Raw genomic sequence first — 20,602 nt, 5'->3', positions numbered from 1 at the left:
TGGATATAGCTTCCTCAAAAAAACATAGTTTCCTCAAAGCCTCTGAACCTTCTTTGTTTGGTTTTTTTTGTGTACATTTAAATTTGTAATATTGTACAATGGGATTGCAATAGTGTAGTGGACACAGGTGTTTCATTTATACAATCAGCTATCTTCTGATAGTAAAGTGGGTTTTATATTGATTCCCTAGAAGTTTTCTCCTGCCAACTATTTTCTATGTATGTTTCTCTTCAGTCAAAATATAAATAGCCCCTGGCATCCCTTCCCAGGCATCCTGGTGGAGGGAGTTGCAAAGTCTGTATTTTTACTTTGTTCTAGTTAAATCTCACCACCGTTCACACAGCTGCTCCTCTGTACAGAAGGGTGTTGTTAACTTTCATGGAAGCACTGTGAGATAATTTCTTTCATGAATTTAGTGACAGTCTCATGCAAACCTGCTCCTGTTCCTCTTGTTCTCAGAGGCAGGAGTGTCAGTAATTTCAGCAGGAAGGGAAAGCTGCACGGTGTGTATTGGTCTGTGTGGGACTGGATGTTAGAATTTGAGTTTGGTCCCTCACTCTGAGGCCTGAGGAGACTTGCTGAATTTGGGGGGAATGGGTGGATTGGGCATCAAGCTGGCAAAGGAAGAAGGCAGCAGTCATGTTCACTATGGCAGCATTTGAGCTGCCTTCACTTCCCAAGCAGCCTTTCCTTGCCTTTGTTTCTCTTGCCTTCAGCTTACAGTAAATGTCAAATGTTCTGAGATCTCAGTGTTCATGTTGCTGCAGAGTTATGTGGGTGTGCCCAAGCCTCTGCCTTGACAGCTTGGGTTTTTTTGATCCAAAAAGATTGAAGCTTCCTTTTGACACTTCATCTTGACCTGCTCCTTATATCTGAGGACTGTGATCTTGCACTTCTGCCTCTGAGTTGAGATTAATTGCAAGAAATTAAAAAACCCCAACACTTTTAAAATTCGAATACTTTTAAACTTCTGGCACCCTGACATCCCTAGTGAAGTGTTTACAGTTACCAGTGTTAACTGTTCATCACAGTACTATAACCTGTCTGCCACAGTCTTGGACTTATTTGTTAATCACCTGGAGCATCTTTAATTTATCAGATTATGGAATTTTTTAGGCCTTATCTGGTTTTAGTAGTCAATCTCAGTGTGATGCCACCATGAATTCAGTACAAATCTCAATTTCAGCTTACTTTGCTTATTCATCTTCCTCCAGCTTTGCACCCTGAGGTGTGATTTCTGGTAATAGTGCTGCAGGATATTTACAGAAAAGAAAACCAGGCTGATGAGGGAAGAGACTGGAAAAGGAAGGAGGCCTTAGAACTTGAGTATGAGCTGTAGTAGCTCAAGATCTCATCTCTCTTGTGCATCTGGGAAACAGCATTCCAGTCTGCGCAGTGAATAGGTGTACAGTGCAGTTGCCTCAATTAAAATGCAGTAAAACAAATATTTTTCTCTTGTGTCATAATAAGGCTTTTTCAGATGCTAATGACTTCAGCTCATACCAGTTTCCCAACCTTGGCGAGGTGCTGTGTATAAACATTGCCCAGAGGGCCACTTGCATGCTCTAGGAGAATAAATTTACAGTTTAAAAGTTTGACTGCATGTTGTTTAGGTAAACAAAAGCATAATTTCAGAAGGAAGTGTCTAGAACCATATAATGTGAAGAAGGTGGATTCACAGAGTCATGCATCTTCCAGAGCAATTTAGGTTAAGGCTGAGCATTCATTTAAAAGGTTTCTAAAGAGGAATGGTAGTAGGACATGAGGGAGGAAGATCTCTCTGTGTTAAATTTGGCATCAGATGGAGAGTTTGACATGGGAAGGATTTTGTGCTTGTCATTTTAAACATGTTTGTAATGTTAAGCTGCTGGGTGGAGGTGTTTGTTTCTGTCCTGCCTCAAAGCCAAGTGTGAACATCTAAAGAGACTGTCTAGTGCAGTGCTCCTGTTCAAGAATGTGTCTGAGTTTGCTGTTTGCTCCAAGCTATTTATGATGCATCTTTCCACTTCTGGGGTAGCAACTTCTGGACCTCTTCTGCTTCTCTACCTGGACCTTGTGTTGGGAAAAAAGTGGGGCTTAAGAAAACACTGCAATGGTGTTCTATGAAATTCTCAAGTTAGACTGTGAGTTTTTGCTTAGCAGATTAAGTGCTTCTTTTTTAGTGCATTTTATTGTGTGTTTGCCTTGTGTCTTCCCAGAAATGAAGTCTAGAGTCCCTGGTTTGGACTTGAAGATTCAGACCTTTTCTGTAAACACATGAATTTTGTTCTAGCTGCACAGTAGTATTGATAATGCTTTCTGTATTTATTCACAATTCTTGTTTTTTGAAGGTCTTGGTGCCCCTGGTTCTGTTACAACAATTTCTGATGGAGCTGACTAGACGGGGCCAGGAACCACTGAGTGCCCTTGTGAACTTTGGGGTGACATATCTAGAAGATTATTCTGCAGATTATATCATTCAACAAGGAGGATGGGTAAGAAAACTTCATTTCTAAGTGTCTAAGTGTGATCCTAGTAGGAGTGACAGCTAAGAGGGGTTGCTAGAAGTAAGCAGATGCAAGAAGGAATGACTCAGAAAAAGAAATAAAGAAAAAATAATCAGGATATCAGGACCAGAAAGGGATCTTGGGCAGTCATCTATTTCTCTTCTCTACCCCAAGGCAGAACTGACTTTCACCCATTCATTTGTGATGTTGGTATTAAAAACCTGTGTGATTGAACTCCACAATATCCCCAGGCAGTCAGTTCCAGTTCTTTGCACGTCTGGTTTGTTGGATTGCTGTTGAAATTGGAGAGGTCCTTAGGTGTCAGATAACAATTAATTTTCATACAGTGTGTGTTAAGGTGCTAATTTGTTGCAGTATGGTGAGCTTTATGCTTCCCTGTTAAAATACATGGAGCACTGAATTTGGAAGCAGACACCCATAACAAGAGGTGATATACTTGAGAGGCTCCTCTTTTTAATGGTATCTTCATCCTCTGGTGACTGCAGGAAAAGGTATATGGGTTTTTTTCCTCCTCTTAAATTTCAGAGTTTCTTAGCTGATAAGTAATTGGGGAGCACTTCATCCAGAAATGTCAATAGGTGCTAATTAATTTTTATAATAAATGATCAGAGAGCTAATGCATATTAGAGTTTATAGCTGTATAGGAACATGCATAGAATAAGCAATCAGGATTTCTTTGTGCTGCATTTTTCCTTGTAGAAATCTTTAATTCATGGTAACCAGTGTTCCTGAGTCATGGCGTGCTGAGAAAGTTTCATTTAGAAACACATCAGAAAGGCAGCTCACAGCTGATGAGCTGGGTCTTGAAGGCTGAACCTAAGATTTACTGGGTTTGGGAAGAATGCCAGATTTGAATGGAATTAATCTGGGATTTGTGAAATGGCTCCAGCTAGCTGTTTTATTCTAAAAAGACAAGCTGTTCAGGAAAACCCAGTGATAAAGATGTACTAGTGGGAAAAATCTCATTCTTGTATATCAAGAGTTTACCTGAGGGTTTTTTTTTTCCTAAGTGTTGCTTGTTCCAGAATTTCTGCACATCTGCACCTTCTCTACCTATTCCTTTCCTGGCAGTTGTGGAGAACAATCCCCAAGGCCTGCAGGAGAGATTGTTTGTCTTTAATTGGCAGAAGCACTAACAGCAGGCAGCCAAATGACCGTAGGTCATTTGATAAATGCACTCAAATCTCAAAGCATTTTCATTCCAGGGCAGGCCCTTACTTGCAGCTTTTAGACAGATCGATGTTAGTACTTTGTTGCTTTTCTGCCTCCTTTTTTGACCTCCAAAAGGGCTGTGCTGTGTTCTCCAGCCCCCTTTTGAGGCCTGCTGTAAATGCATAGAGCGCAAAGCTTGTGAAAACAAGCAGCTTTCCAGCACGGCCTGCGAGGGACGGGGCTGTGCTTTGTGTTTGGGTGGCTGTGCATGGATGTACAGATCTGGGTGGTGGTGTCCAGCGGGCTCCCAGCGTGTCTGTGCACATCCAGCCAGGCAGAAAATCAGACTGACACAGGCAGTGCAGCAAACAAGCCAGAGCTATTTTTGAAACAGCACAAGAGGCGAGGAAAGAGACAAGGTGATGAAAATCCTTTCCAGATGAATTAATGTAGCTGCACTAACCTTTGTGAGTTGCTCTGGGGATGGGCTTGGGGATCCAGGGGGCATGTGGCTTTTTATGGAGGAAGGGGAATATATGGTTATATTCTACTTTTTCTCCCTGTAAGGAGAAGGTTCATTTTCACCCTGTGGTGTGTTTCTGGGTTTGTTCCGAGTCTGTGGGGTGGCAGTGCTGGGAGCAGGGCGTGGGGCCAGGATGGGAGAGGTTGTGATCTGAGAAGGGCCAGGAAGAGCCTGGCAGGCTGGTAGCCACACCAAGTGTTGGAGTGTTTGCATTTTTTAAGATAAGCATCTGCCACAGGGGCTCTGTGTGCCGGATCAAGTTGTCAGTAATAATTTGCTTGAGCCATAAGGGCAATGTGTAAACCTGTGAGTCTCCGGTGACTCATGTTGCTGTGACAGTAAGAGGTTCAATTTTTGTGTTATTTTGGAGCTGTATGAAGTTGGGTCTTTCCCTCAGCTTGCTTAAAAGTGAGGTGCAAGAATAGCCTGTCTGGTTTTCTGTGGATCTGGAGCAGAGGAGAGCTTCAGGGAGTCAGCTTTTCAGGGACAAACCTGAAAAGCTCTGTAGTGTCTCTGGTGCTGTCTCATCCCTTGGCACCATGTAGTTTGGGATCTTCTTCAAATTTTGGATTGAAGTCAACCTTTGCCAAGAGGAGAGTAGCCAGTCAAAGGTAAGGGGTCAGCTGAGCTTTTCCTGTGCCTCACTGCAGATTTGTGGAGTCAGAATTGCACAGAGCTGTGTCATCCATTTGCTGCATCATTCTGTGCAGCCACGATGCGGCTGGAAGAGCTGCCAGGGTTCTGCATGTGTGCGAGACTTGAGGTTCTCTTGAGAGCTCAGGAGGCTTGTAGGTCCAGGAAAACATCTGACTGAGGGTGGTAGGCAGCTAACTAGAAGCAAAATTTCCAGCTCAAGGGAATAAAGGTTTGCAAATTGGGTAGCTATGCAGCAGATTTCAAGAAATTGGCATGGCTTGTGGAAAATGAGAAATTTGATATACTGGAGGATGAGAAGTTGCTTTTTGATTTTCCATGCCAGTCCCACAGAGGCATAGTGCTGAGATGGTGTGCTGAAACAGTGAGTATTCCCCTCCCATTCTCCCTTCAGGCACTAAAATTGTAATTCAGCTAACTTTTGATGGTAGTGTGGGATTGGGATGTACCAGTGTGTTGGTTGGGTTGGTGAGGGAATAACTGGCATATTTTTATATTCCCTCTTTCACTAATTGCTCTGACAGGTTTGGTTACAACTCATGCATTTACCTTTTGGACTCTTATGTTTTAGTATGATCTCTCTTTTGGAGCAAAAAGCCTGCTGGGCATTCCAGGTTCTCTAAACAGACACACGTGGGGACACATTTCTTCCTTCTGACTAGTGGGTCCAGTGGTCCTACTATGACCTTCTTCCTTTATCATCTTGAGCCATTGCTGAACAAAACCCTGCTGGATTTATAAACAGCTTTGTTCTTTCCTTTCACAAAAGAAATGGGAATGTTAGGGCTCAACAGAGAGACATGCAGTGTGTACATGCTCTCCCCACCCCTTTTCCTCATCTCCCCACCCCTTTTCCTCATCTCCCCACCCCTTTTCCTCATCTCCCCTCCCTTCTCCTGCTCTCCCCTCCCTTCTCTCTTCCTACCTCCCCTGCCTTTTTTGCTCCCTCCGACTTCTCCAGGGCTGGATGCTGCTGCATCAGAAGCAATTCTTGTTCTCCTGGAAAAGCGCACAGTAAGACCAGTCAGTTGGTAAGGATTTTTTTCCCTCTTCCTTTCCCACCCCTTCCCAAATAATTTATTTCTTCTCAAGTTCTGCAGATCCTGTTTTCCATGGTTAAATTTCATCTTTGTAGGAATATCTGGGAATGTCTATAAGGAGGAAAGAGTGTAAGTTTTTTTGGAAGATAGCTACTTTTTTTTTTCTCTCAGGTTCTCATTTCTACTATCAGTCCCTCTGCTTTCCCCTTGTTTTAACCTGTTTATCAGAGTGCAGTTAATAACCTTTATTCTCAGCACAAGCCTGGGAGTTATATTTGTGATCTGTGGCAGAAATTGCCTCTGCCTTCCCAGGGGTCTTGTCTCATTGAGTTCAGACCTGGATTTGCATTTAACTAGTTAGCTGCCTGTGCTGAAGGGAATAAAAGTAAATTTGCTTGAAATCTACACAGTGTTTACAGTTTCCTATCTCAGCCTTAGAGGAGCTGTTTTCTCTGTGTCTCCAGTGTTTTGTCTTGGGCTTCGCAGCTGGTTTAGTTGTTTTCTTTGCTGCTGGGGATTGAATAATACACATATTAGAGAGTGTTGACAGTCTGGAGCAGAAGGAGAATAAAGAGGCAATTGTCATCCTAAGGAAGTGAGGTAGTCACTTTGTGCTTCTGGAGATGAAAATCTCCTGTAGCAGTCCAGGTGTCTGCCCTGGCAATGACACTGCAGAAATAGAGAGACGTGCTCAGCTGGAGGAGAGAGAAGTAAGTTTAATGTGGCAAAGATGCAAGAAAGGGCAGTCTCGTTAGGGGAGTCCTAGAAAGGAGTTTTCCTTTCAAAATATTTATGCTTTATGCTTGTATCATGGAATACTGCAGCGAAGTGGCTGCTTTTATTTATATGTAACTTCTTTGATACAGTAATAGATTTTTTTTTAATTTTTAGGCACCATGGGTGAAGAAGGACATTAAATAGTAAAGGAGCAACTTGATCTCCTTTCTTTTTTCCCTTCCAACAGGTTTGAATCTGAAGAAGTGGTCTATAAATAACTGAATTTACCTCATTGTAAACCATAAGACTGAAACCTAAAGGGTGTTGCTTTGGTGCTGACTTTCTGCAGGTTGTAGAGGTTATGTTGGAAGGCAGGGATGGAAGAGGGATCATTTCTGCAGGCTGTTGTAGCCAAAACATCCCTTGAAGGGAATGAGAGCAGTGACTGCAATATCACAGTGCTTTGATACGGTTCACTCAACCTTCTTTTCCTTTTTTTTCCTTAATAAAGTGTGCAATCCTATTTGTAAGAGCTCTGCTCCCTTTTTCTCAGCTCCACCTATCTTGACAGTTTCAGAGGGATGAACAGAGAGGCACAGTAAGTGCCCGAGGGCTTTTTGGGACTTCTTTATATTTTAGAATGTTTTGTTCTGGATCTGAGTGTTGTCAGCAGCTCCTTTATAATCCGTTTCTCTGAAGGATTAGCCAGGTGATGCTGTCAGGTCTGGCTTCCACGAGGGTCTGAAAAGGTTTGGTATAACAGGGCTGGGCAGGCAGAGGGAGCAGATGGAGCCACAGCCTGGGCACACCCAGGTGGGAGTGAAGCCATTCCTGGGCACAGACAACCCTGCTCCAGCACACAGCTACAGATCATGCAGCAAGCACATTCCCAGCTCTAGGAAAGTTTCTTGTTGTGGGAAGGTTGCTTATTTCCCTGTGGGAGATGCCTTAGGATCCCTGGACTTGGGCCAGTTTGTCACTCCTTGCCTCTTGTTTTTCAGAGACTGGATTTTAAGCACAAATGCATTTGATGTGTTCTGAGTGCTTGTTGCTGTGGCACTGTTGGTGTGGGGAAGGTGGCCATAGAAGCATAGAATATCCTGAGTTGGAAGGGACCCAAAAAGAACCACACATGTGCCTGAAAGCATTGTCCAAGTGCCTCTTGAACTTCATTTCTCTCTGCGATATTTTATGTTACAAGACAGTCAATGCCCTCACCTAAGAAACTTCCTATCTGAGTTGAGTGTTGGAAATTTTTATTATAGCCAAGATTGCTCTTCTGGGACACTGTGTTCTGCCAGCATTTCCTCTTGAACCTCAGGATACTCTTTTTTCTCAGGGTTTTTTGTGGTTCTGTTTAGTTTTGCGTTGAGGGGTTGAAGCTCAGGGAACATGGAGATTTTTTCCCCTGGTGGAACTCTATGACCTCTACAGAATTTTTGCCTATGTCAGACAAAATCAGAATCTGGGGCATACAGGTGGCTTGCTGGGCTGTATATTTTTCAGGTAGGCTTTTTTGTGTCTTCAGAAATGAGTTTTGTGTGAGTTGTCTATCCACATCATTCCTTGTTTCTACTTGAACTGAACCAGAGAGACCAGTTGAAGTTTTAAGAACACTTAAAACCAAACCCTGGATGAAGCTGTGTGTTAAGACACAGCTGTTCTGCATTTTCCTTGTCTTTGGACGAGGGCAGGGCGTTCAAAGTCTGCTCTAGGATGCAGCAAATGCTTTGTAGGACACCTAAATGGGGATCTCTTCTAATCTAATTTCATCTCCATTATAGATGCAATGTGTGCTACTACTCCTAGTATTTTTTATAGAGAAAACAGTTGCTTTTATCTTTGAGCCATTCAGAATTTTGATTTGAATATCTCTTAGCACCAGAAGCAGCTTTGCATAAATCATGCTTAAATTATTATTTTGTCAAATAAGGATTTTTTTTCCTTATGTGTAGTTATAGGTTTTGCTGTTCAGCAAATACATACTATAGGTAATGAGCCTGTTTCTTTGTACAGACTTAATAATAAACATATTGGAAAACTATAAAAGATAATATTGACTACTTAAGAGTCAGTTTCTATATTTTGAGGAAGGTTTTGTTACATTTGCTATCCTTAAATTGTAATTGAAAGTTAACAGGTGTTTTTAAGTAGCTGTAGTACTATAAGTACTATAAGTGTTTTTAAGTAGTGCTGTACTATATAATTGTAGGAGCTTTCAGAGGTTTTTTTTCATTATTCTGTTACCATCTTGCTGTTGTCCAGTGTAGCTCACTCTAGAACGCTGGCTGTAGCCTCTCCTGAGAGCAAGTGTGCCACATTTGTTAACAGTGACTCCTGTACAATCACTGTGCAACATTCCTGGGTCAAGCCCCACAGGCTGAGGACGGTGATTGATTTTGGTAGCTGATCTTTTCCCCAAGGCTGGCTCAAGGGATGTGCCTCATTCTGGCAGTGTTGTAGCCAAGCAGGGAAATGTGCAGCTCTCTGTCTGCTCGTAAGTTGTGCCAACTCTTCCCTCAAGTGGCAGTGGCTGGCATCAGGAGTGGCAGGAAGCTGCAGAGAGGGACTCCAGCTTCCCTACCCCACCTGACATGGTTCTCTAAGCATGCTGGATGAGGAAGAACACTCCCAAGTTTGCAAGTTTCCAACTGCAAATATGAAAAAAAACAACTCTTATGTTTCTGGTTTGAAGCAGTATACTGTCTATTTACAATAAACAAAGCAGGTCAAGAAATACTTATATACATTCTGTACTTATTATTAAATCTAAAGTATAAGGCTTATATAAGGCCTCCTCAGGTTATTAAAAATCCTTCTACATATTCCATCCTGTCCTGAAATAATCTGCCTGTTGAAGCTTTGCTTCTGGGTCACATCTGTAGATGAATCAAGAGAATTGTCCTAAATGTCATTCAGTTTTTATCACAGCTGCTTTAAAAGGAAAAAAAAACCCACCAAAATGCAAACCTCAGCTGAACCGGCACAAAATCCAAGCTTTATCCGCTTGACTTTATGTATTAAATCTTAATTCAGCTCAAGAAATATTAATCGTGTATCCTAAATAATGCTTATTACTGTCTGGATTTTCAATTAAATCTTCATAAGGAAAGCTTTTAATGAAACAGCTCTGGAATTACCCAGTGCCAGTGTGTGTGAGCTCTGCCCCAGCCTTTCCAGCCAGGGGCAGTCTGTCTCTCCAAGCCTGGGGAGCTGTGTCCCTGAGGCACTGACACGGAAGGTAAATTGTCTGTGAAGACAGAAAGGAATCATCGAGGCTGCAGAAGGCTCTGATTTATCGGGAGCCAGCAGCTGATAACTCTTTTGAGGTCAGCGTGGTTTGCGTGAGAAAAGGAACAATGAAACTCTTGAGCCCCTTTAAAGGGTCCTCCTCCCTCCTGCTGAAGGCAGGCTGAGTGTGCAGTGTTGGCACTATTAATTAATCAATTAATACTAACATTATTAATGAGATATTTGAAATTATGAGGATAGCCCATGTTCCTTGTATCATCCTTCATTTCCTTACCCTCTCCAAAGCAGTTTATCCTGCACATTACCCTCTGGATGTGCCCAGATCTTGCCTGTATTTTGTGAGAAGGAAATCTGCAGTGAAAGTAGGTATTGAGAAGTACAGGATGGTTTTAATTTAATTTCTGACTACAGGTGGCTCCATCCTCCCCTCTGTGGCTGCTGAGTCACGGCTCGAAGCCTCCTGGCTTTCACCAGTGCACAGTGTGTGATTTTAGGGGAATTCAGGCTGTCTCAGTATAGCCCTTGTTGGTGGGGGTTTTTTTGCTACAATCACCAGAGCTCACAAATCCTCAGCAGCATAGTGTGTTTTTGGACTATTTTTGTATATGCCTCATGCTGAGTGAGTCACAGCAGCATGTGTGCACTTCCATGGGAATGTTAAGAGCAGAGCTGTTATCACTACTGTGTGTCCCTGTTCTTTCTTCTAATGTCACACCACAGACGTGCTCTAGTGTGTTGTGATGTGGTGTGGACAGGAAATAAATTCATCCTGATTTGTGGAAGTGGAGAGCTGAACAGAGAGGAGGATAGTACAGAGGTTTGTGAGACTGCAGGTTTTAGCCCTAATTATTTTGTTGTTTGATTGCCATTTTTTCTGAGTCTGTGTTGTAACTTTTTCTCTAAAAATTCTTTTTCGTTTCTTTTTTCTCTTTCTCTGATTCTGCTGCACCTTTTTTGTGTTTTTCTTTCTCCTCCTGGATTTCTCAGTCTCTTCTGAGCTGAGTTTCTTTGGGAATCTTCTTTTGTGGGGAGCCCTGCTTATCTCACTTCTCTAGGTTTGAAGAAAACTCCTGAGCTCGTTAGGATCTTGTTTCTTGTGTTTATTAGAAGGTCATTACAAAACTTGGCAGGTCTCTCCAGACTAACTGCACAAGGTTAATTCACTACAACCTGGCTCATTTTGTTTTGATGGTACAAAATGGCCTTGTGGCTCACTTTGGCTTTGAAAGCACAAAATGGCCCCAAACTACGCAGTTCTTTTATCTTTGTACTCATTCTTACCCAATTAACAATAGATACATATATTATTTTCTTAATGACCCATCACCTGTGTGCTGCACTGTGGTATTTTCTAACCAATCACCTACTACTACCCAAAAACTTCTAGAAGAAAATGAAGAAGAAGAAGGAAAAGAAACAACATTCTAAATCCTCCATCTTGCCTTCTGCTTTCTAAACTATTTTAAACTCTAAACTAACTTTTTCACCCAGTGACTTAAGAAAATTCTCTAATCTACACACTCACACTTTTAGCTTTTCTGTCTAACTTTTAACAGCTGTTTTCATGTATCACCATGAAAACATGCTCATGAATTTCATGTTACATGAAATTCAGTGTTTTTCTGGATCTTAGAATTAGGTATCAGAAACAAGAGCACACACTCTCTGTCTCAGACTCCAACATGTGTCACCTGTGGAAATAAAAAATTGACTTTGATCGTAGGTGTCTGTTAGTGGCTTATACTCCAGTGAGAGTATTTCCTAGTTTAACAGCATCCAGGGCAAAACCTGCTGGTCAAAGGAGTGAGTGTACAGAGTGTGTGGGCAGCAGGCTGCCTGTCCATCCTCACCAGAGGCTCAGTGACTGACTCCCTTTGCTGCTCTCCAGTGTCTGCTGGAACAGGACAGGTGTGGAATTCTGTCCTCCCACACAGCACAGGGCTCAGTGCTTGGTCTCTTTGGATCTATAACCTCTGCCTTTACTTCAATTTCTTGGCTCTTCTTTTCCATTGCCCTTAATTTGCACTGCTGGTTGCTTCCTCCTATGCTCTGCTTTGTTTTAATGGCCTGAGAGGCATTAAAAAGAAAAACAAAAAATTAGTTCTTCTACTGGAACATGACTTTCAAGAGGGTGATGGAGTCTTGAGCTGTCAGTGACTGCTTGCAGAACAGAGCTTGCTTTGGGTTTGGCACTTGGTTGGTGTCTGAAAATTTTCACAAATGTAATGCTTTACTCATTTTTATTGCATTCTGAATTAAGACTTTGTGGTGATCCTCAAATGGTTAGTGAACAGCTTATTTGCTTTTAACCCCTTCCTCTTTGCATTGTTTCACTTTAGTTCCTGAACATCTTACCATGCTGGATGATGTTTCCCACATCTGAGCAATTTAAAGGCATTTATGAGGAAAAGTTCCTTTTCATGTGTTCTGTAATGTTCCTTTGCCCATGTCCAAATATCTTCCAAAATTCCATGGGCTGAGGGTTAAAAACATCTCTGCAAAATAGAAAGTGTGCTTGTTTTTAACTGGCATGAGTTCCTGACACAGGATCCATAAAAAGTTGTGAAACAACCAAGGAAGTATCTTGGAATGGGAATAGGTAGGAACCAAGCCCCAAATTCACAGGTGTTGGGAAGGGTTTAAAAAAGGGACAATTGATCAGAGTGCTTTAGGAGAATTATTCTGTGTGGAAGGGAGCAAGGAGAAAGAGAATGAATGGAATTTTTTGTTATGATAGACTGTAGAGGAAAGTTTGGAATTTGCACAGAAGGGGCTCCCAGCACTGCAGTACTTCATAGAATGTTCAAATCATTCTTGTTACAGGCAAGAAAGTTACTAAATCTTTGTTAATTATTTTACAGACTTCTGTTATATGGCACAGGAAACGTAGGTGTTCCTCTCTGACCTCATCTCTTTGTCCTTGTTTCAGCTGGAATTGTTTCAGTTAGGTTTCTTCCTAGCTGGTAGAGCTGTGCTTTGGATTTAGGGTGAGAATAGCACTGATAACACACTGAGTTTTTAATTGTGGCTGAGCAGTGCTTACCCTGAGTCAAGAGGTTTTCAGAATCTCTGCCAGTGAGGAGGGGCACGAGAGGCTGGGAGGGAGCATGGCCAGGGCAGCTGTCCCAAAGTGGCCACAGGGATATTCCAGACCATGGAGCCCAGTACATGAACTGGGGCTGATCACAGGGAATCAGTATTTTACACTTGCAGTTTCTACAGCTGAAATCCACTGTCAAATTTTTAGGATGCCTACAGATTTTTCCTAGCTAAACAAAAAGCAAGCAAACCCTGTCACTATCTCTCGATGTCTGTGCTTGGTTGTTTCAACTTCAGTTGTGTAGCCAAAGTTATGATACCAGTCTTTGAAAGTGAACTTTTTTAAGAATACCTAAAATTGTTGAAAATTACTAGAATTACTGTAGATTCCAGCTTGTTGGCATAAAGTAGAAATACAGGGTTCACATGGCACTGGGAATGGGATAAATTAATGTAAGAGGAACACTGTTAGATAAAAATGGACAAGCAATAGAGAGCACTTGCACAGAAAGGAGTGGGAAGTGCTATTCAGCTGGGATCATGCACTTGCATTTGCTTTCTTTTTCTTCATACTGTTGCAGTTTGGTTTCAGACTTTATTATCTTGTCAGGTTCATAAGGACCATGTGGTGTGTTTTGGTGATGCCATGGTGAAAAAGTAAGGTCAGGGAAAGGAGGAGCTCCCAGTAAAGCTCATGTAAGGGGTTCCATTCTCTGAACACACCAGCTGGGTTCTGTAATCTCTATTGAAATGTAGGTCAGGCAGCTGCTGCTCCTGCAGAAGCCTTCTCATCTTTCTTCCAGCTCACCAAGTTTGCAGGTGTCCTGTCCTGTCCTGTCCTGTCCAGGGGAGGGAACACTGAAGGCATCACTCACATGTTGTGTCCTCCCTCTTGTTCATAGGGCACAGTTTTCACTTTGGAATCGGAAGAGGAAGAGTATCCTGGGCTCATTGCAGAGGACAGCAATGACATTTACATCCTGACCAGTGACAACTCAGGGCAGGTGAGCCCCCCGGAGTCCCCCACGGTGACCACGTCGTGGCAGTCAGAGAGCCTGCCCGTGTCCCTGTCGGCGAGTCAGAGCTGGCACACGGAGAGCCTGCCAGTGTCCCTGGGACCTGAGTCCTGGCAGCAAGTGGCCATGGATCCTGAAGAAGTCAAAAGCCTGGACAGCAACGGAGGGGGCGAAGAGAGGAGTGAGAACAACTCTTCCAACTCCGACATTGTTCACGTGGAGAAGGAAGAGATACCAGAGGGGATTGAGGAAGCAGTGGTGCCAGCCGGCGCTGCAGAGACCATGCAGGCAGCCTTTCCAGAAACCTCTGCTTCTTTACAGGAAATAAAACCTCCTGAAATTGCTGCTGCTGGAAAAGCACATCCCTCCGCACTTCTGCGTACAAAACAGGAGGAGAAGGGAAAAGCAGCTGAAGAGCTTGTTGAACCTGAAATCCCCGTGTTAACTAAACCTGTCCCAAAGTTAGCTCCATCAGAAGAAAAGGCTGCACCAGAACCTGAGAAAATACTGCTTCCAGGGGAAAAAAAAGTGGGGAAAGAGGGTCATTTGGAAGAAATAGAAGAGAAATCCTCAGCTGCAGAGGAGAAGCCTATCCTATTGCCAGAAGGGAAATCTATACTGCTGTACGGCGGGGCTGCCGCCGTCGCTATATTGGCTGTGGCAGTGGGAGTAGCGCTGGCGCTTAGGAAAAAGTAACGGAGCTCTCTTGAGGAGGAGGGGGGAGAGAAGAGAGCACATCCAGTTTTTGTAGTTGTGTTACCTAAAGGTTGAGCTGCCTGCTGTTTAATTGGACATTTGAGTAACTCAGTGGTGATGAGGTGAGGTTGTTCAATAAGCCTCCAGCTACGGACAATCATGTTTTTAAGTAGAATCGGGGCGGGGATTGGTTTTTCGTGATTAAAGTATGGGGGTATTTTTAAAAAAAAAAAAAAAAAAATCTGCAAATTTAAGAACTTAAAGTGCAGGTGCTGAAGAAAGGGGTGCTCATACTCTAGGAACTGGAACAGAGAATCCCCAGGGGAAGGGGAGAGCCAGCTGCTGCCAACCCCTGGAGATTTTGGCTTCTCAGATTGACCGCTACTGCAGCTGTGCTGTCTTGTCACTTCCCGTTGTGCCCCCGAGCCCCTCCTAACAAACATTAGCCAACCTGAGTCCTGTAGCGAGAGACTGGTGTCCCTTTTGTCTCAGCTTCCTCTCAGGTACAGCACTGCTCCTCATAACCTTCCAGGTTCCTCCTAAGCCCCAGTGGGACAGTGCTTATTCTTACCTCTTGGCTCACACTGGTTTTGGCCCCTAACGTTTACTGGAGCCCCATCCTGTAAAGATGCTGCCTCTCTATAGCTGTATTATCTCTGAGCATCCTGGTGTTCCTGGGGCAGTGCTGCTGCCCAGGAGGGTGAGAGGGACACTGCTGTTTGCTGGTTTGAGAATCCATTTGCTCTGCTCCTGCCCAGCCCACTTTACTGCAAGCCCTTCAGAGGTACGAAATTGATGCTGGACACGGTGCCATTGGGATCAGTGCTCTGATATCTGGGGTAGATTCAGCAAAAACACAGCAAAACCGTGTGGAAGCAAGGCCAGTGCCTCAAGTGCAATTCAGACGTTAAATGCTCTGCTGTCCTGTGTCACGCTGCAGTCTGCATTGTCTTCCCCAAATTAAGCACAGAGTGTATTTAGTCCTAACTTGGTCTTGCCTGTGACAGAATCCCAGATATATAAAGCAATGGATTCTAGTAACTGAGCAAAAGAGCATTAAATATCTCTATCTGCTTGTTCCTGGCCTGGCCTGGAGTGCTGTTCAGTGCGATCTCTTTTGCGACTGTGAATCTGTAACTGGCTGAACTTGCAGATTCACAAACAATGAGCAATTTACTTTGGCAAAGAAAGGAAATCCCCCTTCCTGCAGTCACAGCACTTCAGGTGTGCATGGAGAGAAGCTTTCAAGTGTTGCCCTACTCCTCAGAGGGATCCTGCCACAAGCGTTCCTCTTTCAGCACATCTGTGTGTCTGTCCTTGTCCATACCGCAGCTCCATGGGCAACACCTTGGGCTTCCCAGGCAGAACTGTGCATGCAGCTCTGAGGGCTGGTGCTGGCACTGTGGCTTAGACCAGATGGAGGAAGGTGAAAAGGGAACTTGTGATAATGTAAAAAATGAAACATGAGCTTGTGGGAGACTTCGCAAAGCACAAAGACAAGGTACTTTTATTTCTAAATTATTATTTCTAAGTAACCATATCAAGAGTACATCTCCTGATGAGCCTGTTTCTTAAGGGATCTCAGAATGAAGAGATCTTAGCATATTCTCTATTTTAGAATGTCCTTGCTGCATTTTCCTATCCCAGGATGCTGGAAAGTTAGTCAGAATGTGTCAGATTCTGAGGAATTATTTTTGTGTAAGCTTTTGTGAAATGGATTTTCTAGAAAAAATGGATTTTCTGTGTGTGTGAAGTTGAATATTGAGAGGAAGGTTTGTGTATATACTGAACTTGGGAGCTCTGGAGTTCTGGACTGTACTGTTGATAACTGATTGCTCTTCTTCCATGTACAAAACATAGCAGGTTGGCCTTATCAGAAAAAAAAAAACAACCCAAATCTTTTATCACATTGCAAAATGGAATTGACTTTTTCTTTTTGCCATTTTCTGGTGCCCTGCTGGTACTCATTGCTGTGCTGTGTCCCTGGAAGGGGTGGCTGGGACCTCCTCATGCCATGGGCTCTGGTGTCTGCATTCCCACCATGGCAGTTCCCTCTCCTGGCCCCTTGCAGGAGCTTCCTCCACGTGGAGGAGAGGTCTCTTTATGCTCCATCTGTCATGGACATGCAGGATAGGGTTGTTTCAGTAGGAGTGTGGACATGGGTGGAGGACAGACAAGAATAAATCCAGGCTGGCAAGGGAAGAAGTTCCAGACTTACTGCCACAAGGAGCCCAGTGGGGCATGAAATATAAATCTTCCATGCACAGCAGTGAGAAGGTGGCAGCACTAGTAAGGAAATCAATGACTGTGTTAGGCATTTTCATGGTCAGGCCTTGAGTATCTGGTGTGTTGCTACATTTCATGGAGCATCAGTTGCAAAGTATGTTTTGGTTGCTTCATCCTTTCTTTGTAATGTTCTTATTCTGGGGTCTTTTAGATTTGGCAAGTCAGCGAGAATTTGAACTGACCACATGTTCAGAAAATTTACTGTATGAGTCTCTTTCCTCTGGCACACTCCACTAGTTCAAAAGGTCAGCTGTGAGGTTGAGTTCTGCAGAGTTTGGGGTCCTGTGGTCAGAGCTGAGATCACCAAAGGTGGGTAAGCTCAGATGGCAGTGTTCCTACAGACCTGAGTGAGAGGCTGCACTGTTAAGAGGTGTGATTAAACAATGGAAATTTTCTTCCCCCCTATTTTCAAGTATATTACAGTAATCCTAAACTGCAGGGTCCAATTACCCTGGAAGGTGTGGTGCAACCTCTCTTTAGTGGATCTCCTGTAGCTGGCAGAGGGAAGACAGGAGCTATATACCTGCAAAAGGGCATAGAGAATTATTTTCACTTGTGTTGCTCATCCCCTTCCCAGAAGTGCCTCAATATCTGTCCTTGAGTGGCCTGTACTTTAACAAAATATCTACCTTAGACCCATTCTGTCTTCACTTTATCCTTAGCATACCCTAAAGCTGAGATGCTAAAATAGCAGAGGACTGGATCTGTGAAAAAAAGTGGGAAATACTTAAGGAACTGCAGTGGGTAGCATGTCAGTAAGGAGTTGTCAAGGGAAAGGCTTTCAAGATAAGGTGCAACTTAAATTTAGCTGTGCTTAATTCTAAGCTGTGCTTAGTTGGGCATTGTGGCTGGGAGCTGGGCAGGGAGTTTCTTCAGCTGGCACTGCAGGAACAAGAGGCTGAGAGCAAAGACAGAATTCCTCTGTTGCCCAAAGTGCGGATGCAGAGCCACGTCCCAGCTCTTGTGTGCTGGGTGGAGCCTGGTGGGCTCCTGAGTCCCTTGAGCTCAGAAGATCCAGGCTGTGGGGCAGGTCAGTACTGCAGGAACCCATCTTTGCTGTTTGTGAGGGCTTCATTTTTCCCTCTGGCCCTGCTCAGGCAGCTGCAGCTCAAGGGCCAGGTGGAAGCTGAGTGCTCTTACACAGGACAAGTTTTGCTGCCAGAATCCCATTTCCTTCCTTTCCCCACAGCTAGGCTAAAACTTTGGACTGGCTTTTTAAACTAATCAATGCTTTCTAATGGTTACAAATGAAAAGTTTAATTAGTACTAAACAAGCAAGCTGCTGAAGTTTGGTCTTCTTTCATTTTAATGAGTGTAGTAGATAAAATAATCTGAGGTTATAAACCTTTCCTTTAGTTAATGTCTGTTACAGAGGTATGGCAGTACTGTCTAAGCCCTACAAAGGTAGATCTTGCTCTTCTGGCACCTCAGTTGTTCATTCACCAAGCCAGAGCAAGCTCCTGTTACAGAGTTTTGGAGTGCAAGTACTAGAATCTTTTGCTGTGAAATGGGGGAGTGGGGTGGGGAGGTGCACATGGCTGGCCCAGGTGTGATGCCTACAGGCACCACAAAGCCCAGGGCTTCAGTGGAATGCCGTATTCTGCGTTCTATTTGTGTCTGCTCATGTTGGAGCACAACAGGAGAAAGTGTTTCCCAGTGACAAATTCCTGTTTACTATCTTTACTGATGCTCTGGATGAGGGAATGGAGTTTAACATCAGCAAATTTACAGATGGCACGAAGTTGGTGTGCTGGAGAGTAGGAGGGCTCTGGGAGGCACCTGGACAGGCTGGATTGGCAAGCTGGGGACAGAGTGGCTGGCCAGAGGCCAGGCAGAAAGGGACCTGGGGGTGCTGGTGACAGCAGCTGAACATGAGCCAGCAGTGAGCCCAGGTGGCCAAGAAAGCCAATGGCCCCTGGCCTGGGTCAGGAATGTAGGGCCAGCAGCAGCAGCAGCAGGACAGGGATTGTCCCCCTGTACTCGGCACTGGTGAGGCCACAGCTCGAGGGCTGTGCCCAGTCCTGTGTCCCCCGGTTTGGGAGGGATGGTGAGGGGCTGGAGCCAGTCCTGAGAAGGGCAGCAAGGCTGGTGAGGGGTCTGGAACACAAGAGGAGCAGCTGAGGGAGCTGGGAGTGTCAGCCTGGAGAGGAGGGGATCAGGGGAGAGGCTGTGCCAGGGGAGGTGGAGTTTGGACATTGGGAAGAAGTTCTTCACAGAAAGGGTGATTTTCTTCACAGAAAGGGTGATTTTCTCCACAGAAAGGGTGATTTTCTTCACAGAAAGGGTGGTTGGGCATTGGAATGGGCTGCCCAGGGAGCTGGTGGTGTCACCAGCCCTGCAGGGGATTGGAAAGGCTGGATGTGGCACTGAGGGCCATGGTGTGGTTGCCAAGGTGGTGTTTGGTCATAGATTGGACTTGATAATCTCAAAGGTCTTTTCCAAACCTAGGTGACTCTGTTAAACATGGAGGGCTCTGTTAAACCTAGTGAGGGCAGAAGCTGTGCATGACTTTAATTGGGCCTGGACTGCCTAATTTCAGCATGAGGAAGGTTGCAAGAACAGTATTACTTTGACTTCATGTATGTACCTGTACTTAAAGGTGCAAGCTCTGTATTGCTGTAACAAAAAAAATGGGGGGGAGGTATTTAAAGAATTTCAGCCAGCACTACCTGACTGGGGTAGAGCAAGCTGTCAGGCCCAGAGGGAGCAGGGACTGCAGGGCCAGGTCAAGGCACCAGAACTCAGTTTGTGTCTGATAAAGTGAAGGTACCTGATCAGGACTTGGCTGGGGAAACACAGCAGCTCAGAAGGGTCAGTAAAGTCCAGGGGAACCACAACACATCACTCAGCTCCACCTCCTTAAGTTAAATAACTTTATCATTTTTTTCTACTTAGAGCTGCCCTTCTCTCAGTCTCTTGGGTAGGCTGACTTGCTTCCTCCAAGCTCGAGGTCTATGGTCATGCTGTAGAAGTGGGGGAGCTCCTGTTGGCTTCCAGTGGAAGCTGCTTTTGATCTCCCTGCAGTATCTGCAGGGCAGGCAAGGGACACTATTGATGTGGACACAACAAATTGCAGAGGATGCATCTTACTGCTATTACCTTTAGGGGCTTTGTCCTCAGTTTTAACTCGCAGGATAAGCTTTTATTCAAGTGTAAACCTAAAAACCCACCCAGACCAAAAGAATGCCACTTGATTTGTTAAGTAGCAAAGACTAATGGGACTGACTCTGAAGCTGCAGGTTAGGGGATCTCTTCTGCTGGGTGTAAGCAAATAGTGACAGACTTGCAGGGATTTTGGATTCTGTTCTCAAGAGGCCTGCCTAGGGGAGAGACCCTGACTGGTCTCAGGTCACCCATTATCCCAGGAACTCATCATACTGTTCCTTCCAATATGCAAGTGCAGCCCTCTTGGGGAAAACTGTCTGAAGCTTCTTGTGCCATTTGGTTAATAAAAGTGTTTCCACCTTGACAAGAAAGTTCTTTCCAGCTTCATTGTTCAATATTCAGTTCAAGTGAAGGGGTATGTATGTTTTTTCCCTCTGCTAATGGGACACTGCTGTAAGACCATGCCCCCAGGTTGCACTTTAATAAATGGTACAGTTTTCAAAAACAATGTGTAGACTACTTCTGTGCTTCCCCTCTCCCCCTGTTTTAGTGCAGGCACCAGAAGAAAAGGTGGTTTTAGCTACAGGGTAACTTGCTTATGCAAGGCCCAAAGAC

At 44.2% G+C, this 20,602-nt stretch overlaps 1 protein-coding gene across 2 annotated transcripts in view; it reads left to right on the top strand.

The window, feature by feature from the left end:
• Positions 1 to 20,495, top strand: part of BCL2L13 (BCL2 like 13) — a 39,748-nt gene extending 19,253 nt beyond the window's left edge. For both annotated transcript variants that reach the window (XM_058852904.1, XM_058852905.1), the window contains 2 exons: positions 2,331 to 2,474; positions 13,787 to 20,495. In XM_058852904.1, coding sequence (XP_058708887.1) covers positions 2,331 to 2,474; positions 13,787 to 14,596 — 954 coding nt within the window. In that variant the 3' untranslated portion in view covers positions 14,597 to 20,495. The remainder of the gene's footprint in view (positions 1 to 2,330; positions 2,475 to 13,786) is intronic.
• Positions 20,496 to 20,602: the final 107 nt, after the last annotated feature.

The sequence above is a fragment of the Poecile atricapillus genome, chromosome 18 (genome assembly GCF_030490865.1).
Source record: "Poecile atricapillus isolate bPoeAtr1 chromosome 18, bPoeAtr1.hap1, whole genome shotgun sequence".
Lineage (NCBI taxonomy): Eukaryota > Metazoa > Chordata > Aves > Passeriformes > Paridae > Poecile > Poecile atricapillus.
Note: the sequence above shows the minus strand (reverse complement) of the source record. Positions and strands in the feature narration are given on the sequence as shown.